This window comes from Heterodontus francisci, chromosome 16, assembly GCF_036365525.1.
Source record: "Heterodontus francisci isolate sHetFra1 chromosome 16, sHetFra1.hap1, whole genome shotgun sequence".
In the NCBI taxonomy this organism is placed as follows: domain Eukaryota; kingdom Metazoa; phylum Chordata; class Chondrichthyes; order Heterodontiformes; family Heterodontidae; genus Heterodontus; species Heterodontus francisci.
In genome coordinates, this window is record NC_090386.1 from 54673767 (window position 1) to 54698291 (window position 24525).

A 24525-nucleotide genomic window follows, 5' to 3' on the forward strand; every position below is an offset into this window, starting at 1 on the left:
CCTCTGCTCCTCAGTCCACTGCTGTTATGCTAAATCCACTGGTGCACTACAATCATGTGAGGCCACTGCGCACCTCCACTAGACCCGTGGTTCAACCTTTGCTCAATTATCATTGAAACCGCATCTGCTCCCACTGGACAACTTCCAATAGCACACTGACTGATAGCCTGCTTCTCAAACAGCTCCTGGGTTTACTCTCTCTCCATAATGTCTCTGAACATGAACAATGGTTCGTCGATACTCCACCCTCTCTACAAGTCAACCTTAATCCACCACAGAGATGGCCAGTACATGTCTCTCCTAATCTCTATTATGCCTATTTAATCTGAATTCTCTCTGTGTCCATTTGCATCCACATTTTGTTTGGTGCTTCAGAATCTTTTCTTTTCCTTAGCCTTTCTGGGCTCATTCTTTTGTCTTCTTCCTTCTTGTAACCCAGTTATGCCACCTTATGTTTCTTTCCACTTGGGGTCTTTACCCCCATCTATTCCTGAGCGCGTCTATACCCCTGAGAGGAATAGGCTCCACTTCACAGAAAAAACAGCCATGGACAACTAAAGAGATTAGGGATAGCATAAAACAAAAAGAAATGGCTTACAAAAATGCAAAACGCAGCACAGATCCGGCCGAATGGGATCGATACAAAGACCAGCAAAGAGTCACAAAGCAGCTTATAAGAACTACTAAAAGAGATTGTGAAAGGAAATTTGCAAGGGATATCAAAATCAATAAGAAGAAATTTTATAGTTACATAAAGGGAAAGAGCAATGTAGGCCCACTAAAAGCTGAAAATGAAGATATTGTCATTGATAATGGAAAAATTGCAGACATGTTGAACAATTACTTTGCCTCAATATTTACACTTGAAAAGGAGGATAACTTGCCGGAAGTCCTGAAAAAATGAATAGCCGATAGGGGACAGGGACTTAATACAATCAATGCAAGTAAAACATCAGTAACAAGGAAATTTATGGAACTAAAGAATGAAAAATCCCCAGGACCTGACGGTTTCCATCCGAGGGTGTTAAAGGAAGTAGGGGAGCACATAGTCTTTCAAAGTTCCCTAGATTCAGGAGTGGTCCCTCTGGATTGGAAAGTTGCACATGCCACTTTTTAAGAAGGGTGAAAGGGGGAACCAAGGAAATTACAGACCAGTTAGCCTGACATCTGTGGTGGGCAAGTTGCTGGAGTCTATAATCAAGGATAGGGTGACTGAACACCAAGAAAAATTTCAGTTAATCAGGGACAGCCAGCATGCATTCATGACGGGAAGGTCATGCCTGACAAATCACATTGAACTTTTTGAAGAGATGACTAAGATAGTGGACAGGGGAATGTCTATGGATGTTATTTATATGAACTTCCAGAAAGTATTTGATAAAGTCCCACATAAGAGACTGTTAACTAAGGTAGAATCTCATGGAGTTGAGGGCAAATTATTGACATGGTTAGGAAGTTAGTTGAGTGACAGGCGACCCAGAGTGTGGATAATGGGTAAGTACTCCGATTGGCAGGATGTGACTAGTAGTGTCCCGTAGGGATCTGTGTTGGGGCCTCAATTATTCACATTATTCATTAACGACTTGGATGATGGCATAGTAAGTCATATATCCAAATTTGCTGATGATACAAAGTTAGGCGGCATTGTAGACAGTCTAGATGATAGCATAAAATTGCAAAGAGATATTGCCAGACTAGGTGAGTGGGCAAAACTGTGGCAGATGGATTTCAATGCGGGCATGTGTGAGATTATCCATTTTGGACTAAAAAGGGATAGAGCAGGGTACTTTCTAAATGGGAAGAGGTTAAGAACAGTGGATGTCCAAAGAGACTTGGGGGTTCAGGTGCAGAGATCTTTAAAATGCTACGAGCAAGTGCAGAAAATAATCAAAAAGGCTAATGGAATGCTAATCTTTATATCTAGAGTACTGGAGTATAAAGACACCAAGGTTATGCTGCAGCTGTACAAAACCCTGGTTAGACCCCACTTGGAGTGCTGTGAGCAGTTCTGGGCACCACACCTTAGGAAGGATATATTGGCCTTGGAGGGAGTGCAACGTAGGTTTACAAGAATGATACCTGGACTACAGGGGTTAAGTTACGAGAAGAGATTACACAAATTAGGCTTGTTTTCGCTAGAATTTAGAAGGTTAAGGGGTGATCAGATTGAAGTCTTCAAGATATTAACAGGAAAAGATAGGCTAGATAAAGATAAACTATTTCCACTGGTTGGAGATTCTAAAACTCGGGGGCAGAGTCTAAAAATTAGGACCAGACCGTTCAGGAGAGATGTTAGGAAGCACTTCTTCATGCAAAGGGTGGTAGAGGTTTAGAACTCTCTCCCACAAACAGCAGTTGAAGCGAGAATAGTTGTTAATTTTAAATCTGAGATGGATTTTTGTTAAGCAAAGATATTAAGGGATATGGCCAAAGGGAGGTATATGGAGTTAGGCCACGGATCAGCCATGATCTCACTGAATGGCGGGACAGGTTCGAGGGGATGAATGGCCTACTCCTGTTCCTATCTTCCTATGTCCTATCTTCCTATGTTCCTATCCCAATCCCTATTCCAACCTATCACTGGTCTCTGCCTTCCTATGCTCCTGCTTTCATCAGAGTCTTGAATCTCTCTTGGATAAACCCACGGCTACTTGCTGCGCTGTTTTTGGCATTCTCCAAAATGCCCACTAAGCCATCGGTTGCTGTCTTCTTATGAGCAGCAACCCTACTGATTCAATCCTCCTCCTCGCTGTCCTTCTCACTTAGTACAGCTACAAGGTGCTAATCTCGCCAATCCACATTGGACTCTGCCAGCGTATTAAAAATCACCACACCTGTTGGGTGGCACAGTGCTGCAGTGGTTAGCACCGCAGCCTCACAGCTCCAGCGACCTGGGTTCGGTTCTGAGTACTGCCTGTGCAGAGTTTGCAAGTTCTCCCTGTGACCGCATGGGTTTGCTCTGGTTTCCTCCCATATGCCAAAGACTTGTGGGTTGATTGGTAAATTGGCCATTGTAAAATATTGTCCCTAGTGTAGGTAGGTGGTAGGAGAATTATGGGGATGTGAGAGGGAAAATGGGATTAATGTAGGATTAGTATAAATGGGTGGTTGATGGTTGGCGTGGGCCAAAGGGCCTGTTTTGGTGCTGTATCTCTCTATGACTCTATGTTCACATGTCCAGCCAGAATATGAACAAAGCCATTGCTATCCACAACTTTCTTGTGAACGGTTACATTGGACTGAATGTTATTGTCTCGCCACCAGGAGCAACAGCGGGTGCAGAAAATGGCAGCGGCGGGCAGCCACTTAACATATTGATGGCAGCTGCCCTCCCTCAATCATGTGACCGGGGCAGCATTGGTGACGCCGTGAATGACGTTACCTGATGCTGGAGCAGGTTCTGGCGCCATTTTTAAAAGGCTGCCAGCCCTGCAAGCAGTTCAAAATAATGCAGAATTGACCCCATTTCCCCCCCCATATCCACAAAATATTGCAGAGTTGCCCCTTCCCCCCTTACCTTTACACACAATGCAGAGTTGACTCCTTCACCCCACCATCTATACTCAGAATGCAGCAGAAACCCCTTCCCCTCCTCAGTGGTGCCAGCTTCTCCTGGATGGGAAAGCGAAGGCATGTGAGTGCCATACTTCTCACTGATGATCAGGAACGGATGGGAAGATCGCGGCAGATGACAGGGTAATGTATTTTAAATATTTGAATTAGGATCCCATCGCACAGTGGCGAAGGGGCTGCCACAGAGCTTCCCTGCCACTGGGAAGATCGGGCCCGGCAATCCCAGCGTCGGGTTCAATGCTGCTGCTGTTGCTGCTCCGAATCGTCGGCCCCCCGCCACGAAACCTGACATCGGGCCGAGAACAAAATCCAGCTCATTGGCAGCATGGCTTTGACTGAAACATGGCCCATGGGCAGCAATATCTTGCCTCTCACTGCAGCCTCCGCACCTGTTTATACTTTCCATCGCCTTCCATCATCATAGAAGACTATGTTGCTGGGGTTAGAGGGATGGGAAGAGGCTCATGTGGAACATAAACACATGATTGTTTCTGTGCTGGAAATAGTTTGTAATAGTTTGTACCCTGTCCAAACTGTCACAAGGCAGCTTGGCCTTTATAATCAAATGACATATTGGTCTCTCCTCTTACTCCTTTGGCTCTTCTCTCTCAATCTTCATTCTCTACTGCCCACTGCCTCATTATGAGTTTCTCCACAAGATAGCTCCCCTCCTTTCCTCCTTCTGCCTCCACACTGAGTGACTCTTAGTTCTCAATGATTTCAATCTCATCTCAGCTCATCTTTGCCTTTGATCTAATTGCCTTCTTGTCCTCTCTAAACTTCTCCCTCCATTCAACTTTCCTACCCATTTTACAGTCACCCCTTAACCTTGCCATCCCACATGACTTTCTAATACAATGGTTTCAATCATAGAAAAATCATCTATACTCCACTAACACCACTTCCTTTTTTGTCCCTGCTGGAAGAAACCTGCCTCCAAATCACATAGATTGCACTTTCAAAATTCCAATTGCCTAACTTTTGGCCTTCTTTTCACCACAATTTTTCTGCAGTTGATCTGCTCAATCACTTCCTTTCCTTCACCTTTGATGCTTTTGTCCCCAGCAAATCTTTACTCTCTCCCATCATGGCTGTTCTTCCTGCTGTGACTCCTTGTTTGTTCCTTCACATCCAAGGGCCACAGAATTAAGCATAACCGTAGCACAACTTGTAGCCATAATCACCACTTTCCCTTTCTTCCCAAGGTAAAATCTCCACCCTGTCTTAGTCCTAATCTGAATTCGAACTTCTCTCCTATTTCCGCTCATACTCTCGCCAAGCTCATCTTGCCCATGGGACACACGTCCAGCATGATTGACTCCATTATACTTGGTTTACTGCACTGAATCTGGGTGCAGGCAAATAGCCATAAGGAGAATGCGGATCAATGTCCATGACTTGAACCTGAAAATCCAGAAGAATCGAAGTAAAGTCAGATATAGCATATGTACTTCAGGAAAAATTGGGGTCTTTATCTAAAATTTAAAATTTGTGAGGAAATAATTAGGGTACAAAGCTGAAGTGTTTGCCAGCATATTTAAACAAAAATTCCAGTGGTTGTTCCTATTTGACCTTTTCCTGAGTTCCCCACCATCAGGGATACCAGTGCCCACTCAATCTGCTTCATATCACGTGACATTAAAAAGCAGCTGAGTGCACTGGACATAGCAATGGCAATGCGTCTTGGCAACATACCAGTTGAAGTGCTGAAGGCCTGTGCGCCAGAGTTAACTATTCCCCCAGCCAAGTTGTTCCAGTATAGCTGCAACATCTACTTAACAATGTGGAAGTTTGCTCATGTATGTCCCACATACAAAAAAAAGACAAATCGAAGCCGCTCAATTAACAATCTATCAACCTCCTCTCAATAATCAGTAAACTGATAAGAGGAGTCATCAATAGTGCAGCAAATACCATAAGCTTGCCAACAACATGCTTATTGAGCTCCAATCCTTACCATAGCTTTTACCTAGACATGAACAAATAAGCTGAATGCCAAGGGAAAAGTGTGATTCTCTGCTCTCGACATCAAAGTAACATCTGACTGAATATGGCAGCAATGAGCCTCAGAAAAACTAGTATCAATGAAGGTAAAAGGGAAAGCCCTCAGGGGCTGGAGTCTTACCTAACTTAAATAAAGATGACTATGGATGAAGCCAGATACCACAGCTGTAAAAAGTCACTGAGGGAGTTCCTCAAGGAATCGTCCTTGGCCCAACCATCTTCAGCTACTTCATTAATAAACTTCTTTCTGTAGTAATGTCAGGTGTGTTGCTGTTCACTACACAGTATTCAACTACATTCCCAACTCCATTGATTAATGAAGGAGCTGAATACCATCCAGAATTGAGCTGACAGGTGGCAGGTAATATTTGCATCACATAAGTGCCAGTTGATGACCCATCTTAACGAATGACTCTCCTTGACCTTCACCATCAGAGTTTCTCACCAGAAACATTCTGGGTTATCATCATTGATCAGAAGCCGAAATGGACCAGCCATTTCAGCAACATGGTAAGAGAGCAGGACAGAGGCTGGGTATTATGATTTGGACATATATCTATGTTTCTTCATTGCTGCTGAGCCACAAACCTTTAACTCCATACTTAACACCAATGTGGGAGCACCATCATCACACTAAATTTATCCATTCAAAGAGAATGTCCACCACCACCTTTACAGGACAGCTACTGATGGAAATATACATGGCCTTGCTCCTATCGCCCATACACCAGGAACAAATATATTTTAAAAATTGCTGTTGCATTTTAATATTGAAAAATGCATTGAAAATCTATTCTGTAATTTCGAGTACTAAAATTAAAGGAAGCAACTTTATTGGAGCTATTTCAATTATGATTTAGTTCAATTGATTTTTGCCAGGTTGCTGTGATGAACTGTTTGGCGCATCATCAAGAAACATGGAAAAAAGTACAGAGTGGGATACACCCAGTGCAACCATCTGAGCACATTAAGACTGCAAGGGTAGGCATTCACTTTGACACTCTTATAACATTTAAATAATTTATATCTTATTTATTAAATCACAGTTTAAGTGAGCTTTAAGTGTTCCAGGTTGGCACATGCCAATAGTTAATTTAATTCTAATATGTAATGACTATTTATGAGGTACAGCATTTAAAGATAACTAACTCTATGCTGGTCGCCACACTAAAGGAAGGATGTGATTGTACTGGAGAGGGTGCAGAGGAGATTCACCAGGATGTTGCCTGGGCTGGAGCATTTCAGCTATGAAGAGAGACTGGATAGGCTAGGGTTGTTTTCCTTAGAGCAGCAAAGGCTGAGCAGGGACCTGATTGAGGTATACAGAATTATGAGGGGCATAGCTTGGGTAGATAGGAAGAAACCTTTTCTCTTAGCGGAGGTGTCAATAACCAGGGGGCATAGATTTAAGGTAAGGGGCAGGAGGTTTCGAGGGGATTTGAGGAAAAATGTTTTCACCCAGAGGGTGGTTGGAATCTAGAACACACTGCCTGAAGGGGTGTTAAAGGCAGGAACCCTCACAATATTTAAGAAGTATTTAGATGAGCACTTGAAATGCCATAGCATACAAGGCTATGGGCCAAGTGCTGGAAAATGGGATTAGAATAGATAGGATTGATGGCTGGCACAGACACAGTGGGCCAAAGGGCCTGTTTCTGTGTTGCAAAACTCTATGACTCTATGACTCTAATTCCAAGTTAATAAGGTGCTGAATTTCATCTCTCAAAAATGGGAGGGTTGCAGATGGAAAATAAAATGTCTGCTGTTTCCACCAATTTATTGCTGTTTATAGTGTTGGTCAAATTTTCCAGGGGACATTAATACTGGCACCCAGAGTTCTTGTCTTTAAACAAGTGTGAGTTTCATGAATAAATTCAAATAGGAGTGAAATGATGTCATTACCGACACCTAGAACTCAATACTACAGAAAGCTGAGAGGAGTATAAAAAGTGGAGGTGTGAAATCAAAAATGAAATTAAGTAAGACTATTAGCAAGGTGAACCCAAAAATATTTTATCAATGCATTAAGAGTAAGAGGATAATTAAGGAAAGAGCAGGACCTGTAAAAGACCACAAAGGTAACCTATGTGTAGGGGAGGAAGAGGTTGGTATGGTTCTTAATGAATACTTTGTGTCTGTCTTCACAAAATAGGGGGAACGATGTAGATATTGTAGTTAAGGAGAGGGAGTGTGAAATATTGGATGTGATAAACATAGGGAGCGAGGAAGGATGAAGGGGATTAGCAAGCTTGAAAGTGGATAACTCACCAGGATCGGATAAAATGTACCCCAGGCTGTTAAAAGAAGCCAGGGAGGAAATAGTCGAAGATCTGACCATTATTTTCCAATCCTCACTGGCTACAAGTGTGGTGCTGGAGGATTAGAGGACTGCTAATGTTGTACCTTTGTTTAAAAAGGGAGCGAGGGATAGACTAAATAATTAAAGGCCAGTCAGTCTAACCTTGGTGGTGGGCAAATTATTGGAATCATTCTGTGAGACAGGATAAACTGTTACTTAGAAAGGCATGGATTAATCAAGGACAGTCAGCATGGATTTGATAAGGGACGATTGTGTCTGACTAACTTGATTGCATTTTTTGAAGGAGTAACAAGGAGAAATGATGAGGGTAATGCAGTTGATGTGGCCTGCATGGATTTTAGTAAGGCTTTTGATAAGGTTGCACATGGTTTAAAAAAATAAAACAGCATGGGACCCAAGGGAATGTAACAAGTTGGGATCAAAATTAGCTGAGTGGCAGGAAACAAAGGGTAATTGTTGACAGGTGTTTTTGCAACTTTTTTTTATTCATTCATGGGATGTGGGTGTCGCTGGCTAGGCCAACATTTATTTCCCATTCCTAATTGCCCTTGAGAAGGTGGTGGTGAGCTGCCTTCTTGAACCACTGCAGTTCATGTCGGGTAGGTACACCCACAGTGATGTTAGGAAGGGAGTTCCAGGATTTTAACCCAGTGACAGTGAAGGAACGGCGATATTGTTCCAAGTCAGGATGGTGTGTGGCTTGGAGGGGAACTTGCAAGTGGTGGTGTTCCCATGCATTTGCTGCCCTTGTCCTTCTAGTTGGTAGAGGTCGCAGGTTTGGAAGATGCTGTCTAAGGAGCCATGGTGTGTTGCTGCAGTGCATCTTGTAGATGGTACACACTGCTATCACTGTGCGTCGGTTGTGGAGGGAGTGAACGTTTGTGGATGACTGTTTCCAAAGGCGTTCCACAGGGCTCAGTACTAGGTTCCTTGCTTTATGTGGTATATATTAACGATTTGGATGTAAATGTAGGGGACATAATCAAGAAGTTTGCACACAGCACGAAAATTGGCCATGTGGTTGATAGACAGGAGGATAGCGGCAGGCTGCAGGAAGATATCAATGGACTGGTCAGGTGGGCGGAAAAATGGCAAATGAAATTCAAATTGGAGAAGTGTGAGGTGATGCATTTGGGGAGGTCAAACAAGGCAAAGGAATACAAAATTAGTGGGAGAATACCAAGCAGTGTAGAGGAAGTGAATGTCTATAGATCCCTGAAGGTAGCAGGACAGGTCAATAAGGTGGTTAAGAAGGCATTATTCCTTTTATTCCTTTATTCGCCAAGGTATAGAATATAAGAGCAGGGAGGTTATGCTGGAACTGTATCAATCATTGGTTAGGCCACAACTTGAGTACTCTGTGCAGTTCTGGTCACCTCATTACAGAAAGGATGTAATTGCACGAGAGAGGGTACAGAGCAGATTTACGAGGATGTTGCCAGGAATGGAAAAATGCAGCTATGAGGAAAGATTGGATAGGCTGGGGTTGTTCTCTTTGGAATAGAGGAGGCTGAGGGGAGATTTGATTGAGATGTACAAAATTGTGAGGGGCATGGATCGAACGGATGGGAAGGGCCTACTTACATTAACAGAGAGGTCAGTGACTAGGGGGAATAGATTTAAAGTGATTGGTAGAAAGATTAGAGGAGAGATACATACGACCATATGAATTAGGAGCAGAAGTAGGCCATTGGGCCCCTCGAGCCTGCTCTGCCATTCAATAATATCATGGCAGATCTGTTTGTGTTTAGATTTCCACATTCCCATCTACCCCCGATAACCCTCAATTCCCTTGCCTAACAAGAATCTGTCTACCTCCACCTACAAAACATTCAATGACCCCGCCTCCACCACCTTCTGAGACAGAGTTCCAAAGTCGCACAACCCTCTGAGAGAATATATTTCTCCTCATCTCTGTCCTAAAAGGGCGACCCCTAGTTTTAAAACAGTGCCCCCTAGTTCTGGACTCACTAATAAGAGGAAACATCCTTTCCACATCCACCTTGTCAAGACCGTTCAGGATCTTATAAATATCAATCAAGTTTCCCCTCACTCTTCTAAACTCCAGTGAAAATAAGCCCAGTCTGTCCAACCTTTCCTCATAAGACAACCGGCTCGTTCCAGGTATCAATCTAGTAAACCTCCTCTGAACCACCTCCAACGCATTCACATCCTTCCTTAAATAAGGAGACCAAAACTGCACACAGTATCCGAGATGTGGTCTCACCAATACCCTGTATAACTGAAGCATCACATCCTTACTTTTATTTTCAATTCCTCTTGTAATAAAGGATAGCATTCCATTAGCCGTCTTTATTACCTGTTGTGTCTGCATACTAACTTTTTGTGACTCCTGCACTGGAACACCTAGATCCCTCTGCAATTCAGAATTCCGCAATCGTTCTCCATTTAAGTAATACTCTGCTTTTTTATTATTCCTGCCAAAGTGAACAACTTCACTTTTTTCCACATTATACTCCATCTGCCAGATTTTTGCCCACTCACTCAACCTATCCATATCGGTCTGCAAGCTCCTTATGTCCTCTTCACAACATACTTTCTGACCTATCTTTGTGTGATCTGCAAATTTAGCTACCATGCCATCGCTCCCCTCATCTAAGTCATTGGTATAAATTGTAAAAAGTTGAGGCTCCAGCACAGACTCCTGTCGGACTCCACTCATCACATCCTGCCAATCAGAAAAGGACCCAGTTATGCACACTCTCTGTTTTCTGCCATCCAGCCAATCTCTATCCATGCCAATAAGTTGCCCCCTATACCATGAGCTCCTACTTTGCGCAATAACCCTTTATGTGGCACCTTGTCAAATGCCTTCTGGAAATCTAAGTACAGTACGTCAACAGGCTCTTCTTTATCCACAGCACATGTCATTCCTTCAAAGAACTCCAACAAATTGGATAAACATGATTTCCCTTTCACAAAACCATGACTATTTCCAATTACCTTGAGTTTTTCTAAGTGCCTAGCTACAACCTCCTTAATGATCAATTCTAAAACCTTCCCAATGACAGACATCAAGCTAACTGGCCTACAGTTACCTGTTTTTTGCCTCCCCCCACTTCTTGAATAGAGGGGTTATATTTTCTACTTTCCAGTCTGATGGAACCTTACAAGAATCTAGTGAATTTTGAAAAATGAACACCAATGCATCTAGTACCTCATTAGCCACCTCTTTTAAGACCCTAGGATGAAGTCCATCAGGACCCGGGGACTTGTCAGCCCACAGCTCCATCAGTTTGGTCAGTACCACTTCTCTGGTGATTGTAATTTCACCAAGTTCCTCTCTTCCTTCCACCTCCTGATTTACAGCTATTGCCGAATGTATTTTGTATCCTCTAAAGTGAAGACAGAAGTAAAATGTTTGTTCATAGCACTGCCATTTCCTTTTTATCTGCTATTAACTTCCCATTCTCACTCTCTAGAGGACCAACACTCATTTTACTTACTCTTTTCCTTTTTAACTACCTGTAGAAATTCTTGCTATCCGTTTTTACATTTCTAGCTAGCTTCCTCTCATGCTCTAATTTCTTTCTCCTGATTAACATTTTAGTTATTCTCTGCCATTCTTTATAATCTGACCAATCACCTGAACTGTCACTCATCTTTGTGCAATTATATGCATTTTCCTAAGTTTGATGCTTTTCTTAACTTCTTCAGTTAACCACGGATGGTGGGTCCTACCCTTAGAATTTTTCTTTATAGTAGGAATATACTTATTCTGAGTATTCTGAAATATCCCCTTAAAGTCTGCCACTGCTTCTCTATTGATGTAAATCCAAGTCTAGTAACCCAGTTCACTTCAGCTAGCTCAGCTTTCATGCCCACATAGTTTCCCTTATTCAAGTTTAAAATACTAGTCTTAGACCCACTCTTCTCTCTTTCAAACCGGAAAAAATTTTTCACCTAGAGAGTGGTAGTGGTCTGAAACTCACTGCCTGTAAATGTAGTAGAGGCAGAAACACTCAACTCATTTAAAAGGTGTCTAGATATGGACCTCATCTGCTGTAACCTGCAGGGCTATGGACCAAATGCTGAAAAGTGGGATTAGGCTGGATGGCTCGTTTTTCAGCCAGTGCAGACATGATGGGCCAAGTGGCCTCTTTCTGAGCCGTAAAATTTCTATGATTCTATGATTATGATACTAGTACCATTTTTGCCTTCAACTTGCATAGGCAGTACAAGTTCTGAATGCACTTGTAGTTTCTGCTGTAGGATCGGAACTGTTAAGGGGTTTCTGGCATTGCTGTTGCTTCATAATGAGGGTCCTTCTAGAAATCCCACTCTAGGAGGAGGAGGATCAGGAGCTCAGTTCGAGGAAGAGCTTACCATAGCATGCATGATGACAGAAAGAAGCAGCAAGTGAGGCCAAGAGTGAGAAGTAGCTGTCAGCGCAGTAGCAGTTTTTGAGAGTGTCAGAAAGGAACTGCAGTAGCGTTATCCTTGATGACTTATGGTGAGCTACAGCAAGTAGGGGATGGTAAGATTGATAATTCTGAATCAAAAGTAGAGTCCTGGACAGGCAGCAAGTATGAGAGATATGAAGGGAAGTGGCACTCCGGATGAAATCATCACCTTTCTTATCGTACTACAGACAGGCTCTGATGCCAGTGCTGATGGCGTTATTGTTTTTTACCACTTCTCACAATGGGGATGATGACCTCCTTTCTGATGTTTATTTGCTCAAACAACATATCACACATCTGCATCTCTAAACCTCAGGGTCCTACTAGAACTCATGTTGCCACAACTCCACTGTGTTGCTTCTCTGTTGCCTACAAAAAAGCACCAGCCCTTTAAACTGCTGTGGGCTCTTAAGAACCTAATTGGCAAACTGCCGATGGAGTGTGTTTTGCATTGGAAGAAGTCCTGTAAATAATGATGCATTATATCCCTTGCATGAACTGACCTCCTTATACTTTCACCCTTTTCTTGATGAATATGTTGTTTCATCTAGTTTTTAGCAATTACTTCTCAACCACCAAGTACATAATTTTTCTCATCTGATTTATGCAGATCATTATAAAACATTGTCATCAAAATACTTGTGACGTGCCTGCAAATTTTCTTTCCTTGCACAGAATCTTCATATTTTGCTACTGTTTGCCAACCTTGTGTTTTCCAATGTGGTCTAAATGTTGTGTTCTTATTATATAATCCAGTGTTTCTTTGACATGTTTCTCCAGTACCTAGAGCATTGGAGGTGTCTGATTGCTGTGTGTCACTCAAAGGCACTTGAGATGGTAGTGGTCAAAGACCTTTGTGAGCAAAGACTTAAGATGGCCCAACTGCAGGTTTGCCATTTCAGATGTTGCATGAATAGTTTGGCCTTGAATGCGTTCTGGTACCTGTGCAGTCATTAGTTGAGAATGCCAGAAGTATACATGAGTGTTGTCAGCCAAAGAGATAGTGGCATTATCCATGCCTTTCCTGCTCTTCTGAGCATGCTACACCATCCAAGACAAAGCAGCCCACTTGAATGTCACCCTATCCACCACCTTAGACATTCACTCCCTCCACCACTGGTGCACTGTGGCAGCAATGTGTACCATCTACAAGATGTACTGCAGCAAGTCGCTAAGACTTCTTCAACAGCACCTTCCAAACCCACAAAATTGACCAACTAGAAGGACAAGGGCAACTGATGTATGGGAACACCACCACCTGCAAGTTGCCCTCCAAGCCACACACCATCCTGACTTGAAAATATATAACCTTTCCTTCACAGTTGCTAGGTCAAAATCCTGGAACTCCCTCCTTAACAGCACTATGGGTGTACCTAGACCATATGGACTGCAGCAGTTCAAGAAGTAGGATCACCACCACTTGCTCAAGGGCAATTATAGATGAGCAATCAATGCTGGCCTTGCCAGTGACGCTTATACCACAAGAACGAATAAAAAAGAAATAAGAGGATTACCCTGGTTTTTGGGCTTGAGGACAGTGATTTGTGACTGGCCCATGCTGGTTCTGTTAGTGGTGCCCAGCATGTAAATTTTGTGCTACCAAGATTGTAGCATGGGGCAAAGAATCTGCTACGCTATTGGTTGCATAGCCGTGCAATGGAGGCGTAACAGCGTGCAAGGTGAGCTCCTGTTGCAACTAGCCTCTAGCTCTTAAAGGCAGACTGTCCCTGTTAAAGGGAAGCTGTACTATTAAACTAAAGGCTGACAGAAAGTGATTTTGGAAGACTGAAGGCCATTAAAAATGGTACACCAGGCAAAGGAGAGGGCTACAGGGTTTAGTGACACCATGTTGGACGCAGGTGGAGTCCAGGAGAGAGGCCATGTTTCTGTGATGATCCTATGCACCAGCAATTGCTGAATACATTGAACTATCTGGCAGTGAGCTTCCAGACATGTCAGATAGCATGTTGTGTGGTTCAATGGAAGGTGAAACAGCAGCCACCATGGTTGCAGGATGTTGGCAGGTGTTGTGATAGTGTTTTGTCAGTATGTTAAATATAGTCATTTAATACATGTTTATGCTAAAATGTGTGCCTTGCATGTATGTCTTGGATGGGTGCAGTTTGAACAACACTCAAGAAGCTCGACACCATCCAGGACAAAGCAGCTGGCTTGATTGGTACCCAATCCACCACCTTCAACATTCACACCCTTCACCACCGATGCACAGTGTGCACCATCTATAAGATGCACTACAGCAACTCACCAAGGCTTCGACAGCACCTTTCAAACCCTCGACCTCTACCACCTAGAAGGACAAGGACAGCAGATGCATGGGAACACCACCACCTGCCATTAGCATGTGTAAGCTGAAGTAACAACAAGTCTCCATTAAAGCTCTGTACTCAAATCTTTATGCCTCCCCTTCAGCTTCATTTATATTATTCTAGAAAGAGATAATACAATATGATGGGAGCGGTAGTGAGTTGACAACATTGATCAGCAGCTGATGTTAATTCAAATCAGAAGCCCTACCTAAGTTCTGCGACCGGATCACAGCTCTCAGATTCTTTTTATTCATTCGGGGGATGTGGGCATCACTGGCTATGCCAGCATTTATTGCCCATCCCTTGAGAAGGTGGCGGTGAGCTGCCTATTTGAACTACTGCAGTCCTTGGGGTGTTGGTACACTAACAGGGCTGTTAGGAAGGGAGTTCCAGGATATTGACCCAGTGACAGTGAAGAAAGGCGATATAGTTCCAAGTCAGGATGGTGTGTTGCTTGGAGGGGAACACTTGCTGGTGTTTCCGTGCATCTGCTGCCCTTGTCCTTCTAGGTGGTAGAGGTCATGGGTTTGGAAGGTGCTGTTGAAGGAGCCTTGGTGAGTTTCTGCTGTGCATCTTGTATTTGTTACACACTGCTGCCACTGTGCGTCGGTGCTGGAGGGAGTGAATGTTGAAGGTGGTGGATGGGGTGCCAATCAAGTGGTCTGCTTTGTCCTGCATGGTGTCGAGCTTCTTGAGTGTTGTTGGAGCTGTACCCATCCAGGCAGTTGGAGAGTATTCCATCACACTCCTGACTTGTGCCTTGCAGATGGTGGACAGGCTTTGAGGAGTCAGGAGGTGAATTACTCGCCACAGAATTCCCAGCCTCTGACCTGCTCTTGTAGCCACAGTATTTATGTGGCTGGTCCAGTTCAGTTTCTGATCAATGGTGACCCCTAGCATGTTGATATTGGGGGGAATTTAGCGATGGTAATGCCATTGAACTGCAAGGGGAGAGGGTTAGATTCTCTCTTGCTTGAGATGGTCATTGCCTGGCACTTGTGTGGTGCGAATGTAACTTGCCATTTATCAGCCCAAGCCTGGATGTTGTCCAGGTCTTGCTGCATGTGGACATGGGCTGCTTCAGTATCTGAGGAATCACGAATGGTGCTGAACATTGTGTAATCATCAGTGAAGATCCTCATTTGTGACCTTACGATGGAGGGAAGGTCATTGATGAAGATGGTTAGGTCTAGGACATCAGGAGAGTAATGGTGAGATTAAAGATCGAAGGGGATTAAAGCATACTCTTGGTTTTGCCCCAAGCTGGCAGGAAAATTATCAGTAGTTTCAGCCGCAGAGATCAGTACAGCATCGTGTTTTGGTGCGGATTCCTTCCCGCTGTCGCTGTACTTGCGTGCCATTAGCTGACCCTGATGTCAGGATCCTCCCGCCTACAAGCTCACAAGCCCGCACTGCAGCAACACAGCTCAGGGCTTGGCTCCTGCTCAGCTCTGCTGATATCGCAGTTTGCTGCAACTTTTAAAGCAAGGTTCGCTCCTCAGGGGAAGAAAAGAGTCGAAGGCTTAGGAAATGGCAGCCATATTTCCAGAGATGGACTGGAAAGCACCTGATGTCCCAGGTGAATTCAAACTGCTGAAACAGAGGATTGAACTATGTTTCCTAGACCACGAGGTTGTGGATGCAGAGAAGCAGGTCATAAGGATTAGGATCACCACAGGAAACAAAGGTCTATGCAGAATCAATACCTCTGGTTTATCTGATCCTGACCAGAAGGATCCATCAAAGTTAGGGGCAACATTAGAAAGTCAGTTTAGGATTAAAGTTAATTTCAGAGTACACCGCCTGGAACTCATGTGGTATAGACAGAAAGTCAACGAGAGCTTGGATGTCTTGTTAACTGGTGCAGAGAGAAAACAAAAGAATGCGACTTCACTGATACTGAACTCTTGGAATGAATTATGCAGTTGGTTATCGCCTCAACTCCTATTTGGGCATTCCAGAAAGACATCCTGGAAAATCTGAAGGGACAAGGTGGAGAGTATGCTACATGACGGACGCAGATATGAGGCAATTATCGCAGGGTGACAGTGTTTACAAGCCTTAGGGTCTGAAACGCCTGTCGGTACAATATCCAAGGCACACAGGCAGAACAAGGTATGCAGTAACTGCGGGCTCACCCACCAACCGTGTAGATGCCCGGTATATGCAGACATGTGCAAGGCATATGGGCTTAGAGGGCTCTGGGCCAAACTTTGCAGAAGGTCCAGCAGCAAGAACGCGGGGAGAAGCCGGAGCAGGCGGTGCTCAAGCCACAGAATTACAGCACCCAGAGGTGAAGGGAGGTGAGATACTTCCAGTGATCACAAAAAGCATTGACCTATCCAAGAACTGGGGGAACGCCTAACTGAAATGGATGAGGTGGATCAAGGTGAAGACACTACAGGTGAACAGCTATTTCACACGATCACAAGCACATTCCATTAACAAAATGGAAGCTTTTGCAACACTCCAGATCATCTTCCCCAATAAGGCTGGACGGCATCGACTGAGAGTGAAAACTGACACAGGTGAAAGTGCCAACACTCCATCGTTCTGCATTCTCAAGGACATGTACCAGGAGGCATGGAAGTCTGTGGTTCAACCCACAAGCGTGAAGCTTACAGTATACAATGGCTTGATAATAGAGTGCCTAGGTTCCATAGACCTAGAATGCAGGTACAAAGAGCCAACATGGTCTACTCAGATATTCTACATAGTGGATATGTCAGGACTAGCAGTAGCAGAGCTGCCGGCATACAGCGAACTTAACATGGCCACCATCCATGAGCTGACAAGACCTCCAGAAGTTGTATCTGGACCGGTTTGACACGGTTGGGAATCTTGATGGGGATGGTGTCCTATACCTTAAAGAAGGTGCAACACTGTCAATTGACCCACTACGAAATTCCAGCATGCACAATCGGATATTGGTCCGTACACTTGTCAAGAGGGTCGCCAGAGTTAACAAAGTTCAGAATTCCCTTTGACAGGTATTGTTTCCTCCATTTCCCATTTGGGCTGTCAGTCAGCCAGGATATATTTCACCAGCATATGGACTGGATAACAAAACGGGTCCTGGGCTGTGTGTGTATTGCAGACGACATCACCGTTGTAGGATGCATGGGAGAGGAGTGTGAGAGAAACCTACACTTATTAATGGAGATTTCCAGACACAAAGGTTTGGTTTTCAACACAAAAAGTGCTCTATTAAGGCTGAATACATTTTTTTGGTGCCATTTACTCAAGCTCAGGTATCCGCCTGGATCATGGGAAGATCGAAGACATCCAGTCAATGCCATCACTGCAGGACAAGGACGACCTCCAAAGGCGTCTAGGTCTTTTCAAATTCCTTGCTGCATGCATACCATGCTTCTGGGGAAAAGCATCTCCACTAAGAGAATTGCAGAAGAAAGACATGCCACTCCTGTGGTAGGATGATCACCAACACGCCTTCAGTGCTTTGAAATAAGCACTGTCAGCCAAGTCATGTCTTCACAACTATGATCCTTGGAAGGCAACAACATTAGAAGTGGATGCATCACAGAAAAGTCTTGGTGCATGTCTTCTTCAAGATAGTCTGTCGCCAGCACAAGCAAATTACTCCATAATCAAACGAGAAACTCTCACTCTTGTGTTCGGGATCACCAGGTTCAACACATACTTATTTGGAAAAGAATTCATGGTCGAGACAGATCATAAACCGTTGGAGATGATCTGGAGAAAACTGCTCATGTGTGCACCACCTCGACTCCAGAGGTTACTCATCAAGATTCAGGGCCACAACTGTGATGTCAGATAAAACCCGTTAGTCAGATTATTCCATTGGGCACTCTAATTAGACTCCCAACCATGGGAAGACACGAGAAATGCCATTCGACTTCCAGGTGACAAAGTTTGTGCAAGCATGGAGGATCTCATGTGCTTGGGTTAGAACAAGAGAGAGGAACTCCAAAGGGAGACTTCTCAAGACTCCATACTCTGACTTCTGTGGCAAATCATTATAGAGGGCTGGCCTGAGTCCATTCAGGAGATCCCGATGTATCTAAGAATGTATTGGCCATACAGAGATGAAATTGATGAATCTAATGGAGGACTATTAAAAGAGCATCAAGTACTCATACCAGCAACGCTTTCGTCTGACATACTTGGAAGCTCCACCAAGGACACATAGGAATAGAAAGGACGAGGCAACTCGCTCGCGAGTCAGTATTCTGGCCTTGCATCAGCAAAGACATTGATCAGATGGTGAGATCTTGTGATATGTGTCAGGAACACTAGGCTAGTCAACAAAAAGAGCCTCTCCAACGGCATGATATACCATCATCACCATGAATCACGATAGCAACAGATCTGTGCTCCGTGGGAAGAGAAGACTATCTGCCAGTGACTATCACTCCAAATTTCCTATTATGCAGAAGCTTTGAGACACATCGAGTACAGCAGAGGCCAACACGGTCAGTGCCATCTTTAGTCTTTTTGGTGCCTCAGTAGAAGTGATGTCTGAAAACTGTTCCAGAATATGTGTGTCCATCAATCACGTCACATCATCACCCAGATATCCCTGTTAGAATGGGATGGCTGAATGTATGGTCAGGACAGTCAAATTGCTGATCCGAAACTGTTCAGAAAGCAGGCACGATATCCAAGTTGAGTTATTGCTTCATTGCACAACGCTACTGGACACTGGATTGCCATTACCTGCTGAAATTATGTTTGGTTGACCAGTGAGAACCAAACTACCAAGTTATCATCTCACCAAGTCATCCTTGCTCACAGACTAGTTACATCAGAAAGAAACAGATGAAAGATGCACATGATGTGCATGTGGGTGCAGAATTACCACCACTATAGGTTGGCCAGAAGGTCCTACACTTGCCAAAGCAGACATGGATCCCAGCAGAGGTGTCCAAAGTGTGCAAAGAACCATGTTCATATGAGGTGACAACACCAAATCGTGCAATGCTGCGAAGGAATTGAGCTCACCTCAGGGGACCCTCTGCTAGGCATGCACCAGGCGACCAACCAGCTTATGTTTTAAAGACAAAGAGACAATAAGCAAAACACTAACAGCTGAGGACAATCCTCCCAAACACAATCTTCAGGAGGAGAGGATGAACAGTTCAAGAACACACCCACATGTTGTTGTCACAAGGCCTGGTCCCACCAGCAGACGACCAGCACGGTTCCAAACGTAGACAACACCTTGAACAGGAGTGTTCCAAGTGAGCTTGTCACAGTCAAATGTTTCATGTAAATAGTGTTATTGTTGTCATAAGAATTGCTTATTCATGTACATATTAATGTTATACAATATGGGATTGTCATTTAAGGGAAGGTGAATGTTGTGATAGTGCATTTGTCAGTATGTTAAATATCATCATTTAAATATATGTTGATACTAATATGTATGTCATCACAGGAAGTGTTGCAACATCATGTGATTCAGCTCTCTTGCACAGTGGGTTAGCATGTGTAAACTGAAGCAACAAGTCTCCATTAAAGTTCTGCATTCAAACCTTTATGCCTGCCTTTCAGCTTTATTGTATTAGTCCAGAAAGACATAATACAACAGGAGGCTGCTGACTTTCACTGAGAGAGGCTTCATGTGGCCTTGCAGGATGCCCTCAAGCAGCTTTGGGCCTGGCTTTGAACTGTATTACCTCAGTATGGGCAGCAGCAGTATGGGCTGGCTAGCGTAGAGGCAACAGTAAGAATACTTTTTTTTAATTCATTCATGGGATGTAGGCGTCACTGACCATGCCAGCATTTATTGCCCATCCCTAATTGCCCTTGAGAAGGTGGTGGTGAGCTGCCTTCTTGAACCGCTGCAGTCTATGTGGGGTAGGTACACCCACAGTGCTGTTAGGAAGGGAGTTCCAGGATTTTGACCCAGCAACAGTGAAGGAACGGCGATATAGTTCCATGTCAGGATGGTGTATGACTTGGAAGGGAACTTGCAGGTGGTGGTGTTCCCATGTATTTACTGCCCTGTCCTTCGAGTTGGTAGAGGTCGCGGTTTTGGAAGGTGCTGTCTAAGGAGCCTTGGTGCATTGCTGCAGTGCAGTAGATGGTACACACTGCTGCCACAGTGCGTCGGTGGTGGAGGGAGTAAATGTTTGTAGATGGGGTGCAAATCAAGCGGGCTGCTTTGTCCTGGATGGTGTCGAGCTTCTTGAGTGTTGTTGGAGCTGCACCCATCCAGGAAGGTGGAGAGTATTTTATCACATTCCTGACTTGTGCCTTGTAGATGGCGGACAGATATTGGGGAGTCAGGAGGTGAGTTACTCGCCTCAGGATTCCTAGCCTCTGACCTGCTCTTGTAGCCACGGTATTTATATGGCTACTCCAGTTCAGTTTCTGGTCAATGGTAGCCCCTAGGATGTTGATAGTGGGGGAGTAAGTGATGGTAATGCTGTTGAATGTCAAGGGGAGATGGTTAGATTCTGTCTTGTTGGAGATGGTCATTGCCTGGCACTTGTGTGGTACAAATGTTACTTGCCACTTATCAGCCCAAGCCTGGATATTGTCCAGGTCTTGCTGCATTTCTACACGGACTGCTTCAATATCTGAGGAGTCACGAATGGTGCTGAACATTGTGCAATCATCAGCGAACATCCCCACTTCTGACCTTATGATTGAAGGAAGGTCATTGATGAAGCAGCTGAAGATGGTTGGGCCTAGGATACTACCCTGAGGAACTCCTGCAGTGATGTCCTGCAGCTCAGATGATTGACCTCCAACAACCACAACCATCTTCCTTTGCACTGGGTATGACTCCAGCCAGGGGAGGGTTTTCCCCCTGATTCCCATTGACCTCAGTTTTGCTCGGGCTCCTTGATGCCATACTCGGTCAAATGCTGCCTTGATGTCAAGGCAGTCACTCTCACCTCACCTCTTGAGTTCAGCTCTTTTATCCATGTTTGAACCAAGGCTGTAATGAGGTCAGGAGCTGAGTGGCCCTGGCGGAACTCAAACTGAGCGTCACTGAGCAGGTTATTGCTAAGCAAGTTCCGCTTGATGGCACTGTTGATGACACCTTCCATCACTTTACTGATGATTGAGAGTAGGCTGACGGGGCGGTAATTGGCCGGGTTGGACTTGTCCTCCTTTTTGTGTACAGGACATATCTGGGCAATTTTCCACATTGCAGGGTAGATGCCAATGTTGTAGCTGTACTGGAACAGCTTGGCTAGGGGCGCGGCAAGTTCTGGAGCACAGGTCTTCAGTACTATTGCCGGAATATTGTCAGGGCCCACAGCTTTTGCAGTATCCAGTGCCTTCAGTCGTTTCTTAATATCACGTGGAGTGAATCGAATTGGCTGAAGTCTGGCATCTGTGATGCTGGGGACTTTAGGAGGAGGCCGAGATGGATCATCAACTCGGCACTTCTGGCTGAAGATTGTTGCAAATGCTTCAGCTTTATCTTTCGCACTGATGTGCTGGGCTCCTCCATCATTGAGGATGGGGACATTTGTGGAGCCACCTCCTCCAGTTAGTTGTTTAATTGTCCATCACCATTCACGGCTGGATGTGGCAGGACTGCAGAGCTTAGATCTGATCTGTAGGTTATGGGATCGCTTAGCTCTGTTTATCGCATGCTGCTTAAGCAGTTTGGCATGCAAGTAGTCCTGTGTCGTAGCTTCACCAGGTTGACACCTCATTTTGAGGTATGCCTGGTGCTGATCCTGGAATGCCCTCCTGCACTCTTCATTGAACCAGGGTTGGTCTCCTGGCTTGATGGTAATGGTAGAGTGGGGGATATGGCGGGCCATGAGGTTAAAGATTGTGGTTGAGTACAATTCTGCTGCTGCTGATGGCCCACAGTGCCTCATGGATGCCCAGTTTTGTATTGCTAGATCTGTTCGAAATCTATTCCATTTAGCACGGTGATAGTGCCACACAACACAATGGATGGTATCCTCAATCCTCAATGTGAAGGCAGGACTTCGTCTCCACAAGGACTGTGTGGTGGTCACTCCTAACAATACTGTCATGGACAGAAGCATCTGCGGCAGGCAGATTGGTGAGGACGAGGTCAAGTATGTTTTTCCCATGTGTTGGTGCCCCATCACCTGCCGCAGACCCAGTCTAGCAGCCATGTCCTTTAGGACTCGGCCAGCTCGGTCAGTAGTGGTGCTACCGAGCCACTCGGTGATAGACATTGAAGTCTCCCACCCAGAGTACATTTTGTGCTCTTGCCACCCTCAGTGCTTCCTCCAAGTGGTGTTCAACATGGAGGAGTAGAGGCATCAGCTGAGGGAGGGCGGTAGATGATAATCAGTAGGAGGTTACCTTGCCCATGTTTGACCTGATGCCATGAGACTTCATGGGGTCCAGAGTCGATGTTAAAGGTTCCCAGAGCAAATCCCTCCCTACTGTATACCACTGTGCCACCACCTCTGCTGGGCCTGTCCTGTCGGTGGGACAGGCCATACCCGGGGATGGTGATGGCAGTGTCTGCGACATTGTCTGTAAGGTATGATTCCATGAGTATGACTATGTCAGGCTGTTGCTTGACTAGTCTGTGGAACAGCTCTCCCAACTTTGGCACAAGCCCTCAGATGTTAGTAAGGAGGGCTTTGCCGGGTCGACAGGGCTGGGTTTGCCATTGTTGTTTCCGGTGCCTAGGTCGATGCCGGGTGGTCCGTCTGGTTTCATTCCTTTTTATTGACTTTGTAGCAGTTAGGTACAACTGAGTGGCTTGCTGGGCCATTTCAGAGGGCATGTAAGAGTTAACCACATTGCTGTGGGTCTGGAGTCACATGTAGGCCAGACCAGGTAAGAACAGCAGATTTCCTTCCCTAAAGGACATTAGTGAACCAGATGGGTTTTTACAACAATCGACAATGGTTTCATGGCCATCATTAGACGAGCTTTTACTTCCAGATTTATTAATTAAATTCAAATTCCACCTTCTGCTGTGGTGGGATTCGAACCCATGTCCCCAGAGGAATTCCCTGGGTCTCTGGGTTGCTAGTCCAGTGATAATACTGGCAGAGTGGAAGTGGTGGGAGCAGGATTGCTGTCATCCTGAGAGAGGACAGTAGATTTGTCCTCTACAATGCCACTGCCACTCCCACGAGGCAGCAACTCAGCAACGATGATTGTACAATGCTGATGATTGCACTATGTTCAGCACCATTCGCGACTCCTCAGATACTGAAGCAGTCCGTGTAGAAATGCAGCGAGACCTGGACAATATTTAGGCTTGGGCTTATAAGTGGCAAGCAACATTCGCGCCACACAAGTGCCAGGCAATGATCATCTCCAATAAGAGAGAATCTAACCATCTCCCCTTGTCATTCAATGGCATTACGATTGCTAAATCCCCCACTATAAGATTCTGGGGGTTACCATTGACCAGAAACTGAACTGGAGTAGCCATATAAATACCATGGCTACAAGAGCAGGTTAGAGGCTAGGAATCCTGCAGCGAGAAACTCACCTCCTGACTCCCCAAAGCCTGTCCACCATTTACAAGACACAGGTCAGGAGTGTGATGGAATACTCTCCATGTACCTGGATGGGTGCAGCTCCAACAACACTCAAGAAGATCGACACCATCCAGAACAAAGAACCATGGAGTGGGTCTCTCCCTAGGCAAAGAATACTTCTATTGATGATAGCAGCTGTATAATTCAATAGGAGAAGCAACTGAATAAACATACCAAAGTCATCTAAAAATAAAAATAATGTATTGCAGAACCTAAGAACAGGAAATGCAAAAGAGTTGAAACCACATCAATTATCACGCCACAAACGAGCATGGGTTCTGGCCACGTTTGATATTACAGAAGAAGATGAAGGTCCTTTCCCTAAATTCGTTGCTCAAGTAAGTAAAATATTATAACAGGAAACAGTATTAAGGATAAAGTAT

The 24525-nt window shown here is 44.7% G+C and overlaps 1 protein-coding gene across 1 annotated transcript in view; it reads left to right on the forward strand.

Moving 5' to 3' along the window:
- Positions 1-22640: 22640 nt before the first annotated feature.
- LOC137378278 (uncharacterized) overlaps positions 22641-24525 on the forward strand; it is a 75186-nt gene continuing 73301 nt past the window's right edge. Inside the window, exons 1-2 of the mRNA XM_068048522.1 lie at positions 22641-22775; positions 24322-24480. Coding sequence (XP_067904623.1) covers positions 22641-22775; positions 24322-24480 — 294 coding nt within the window. The remainder of the gene's footprint in view (positions 22776-24321; positions 24481-24525) is intronic.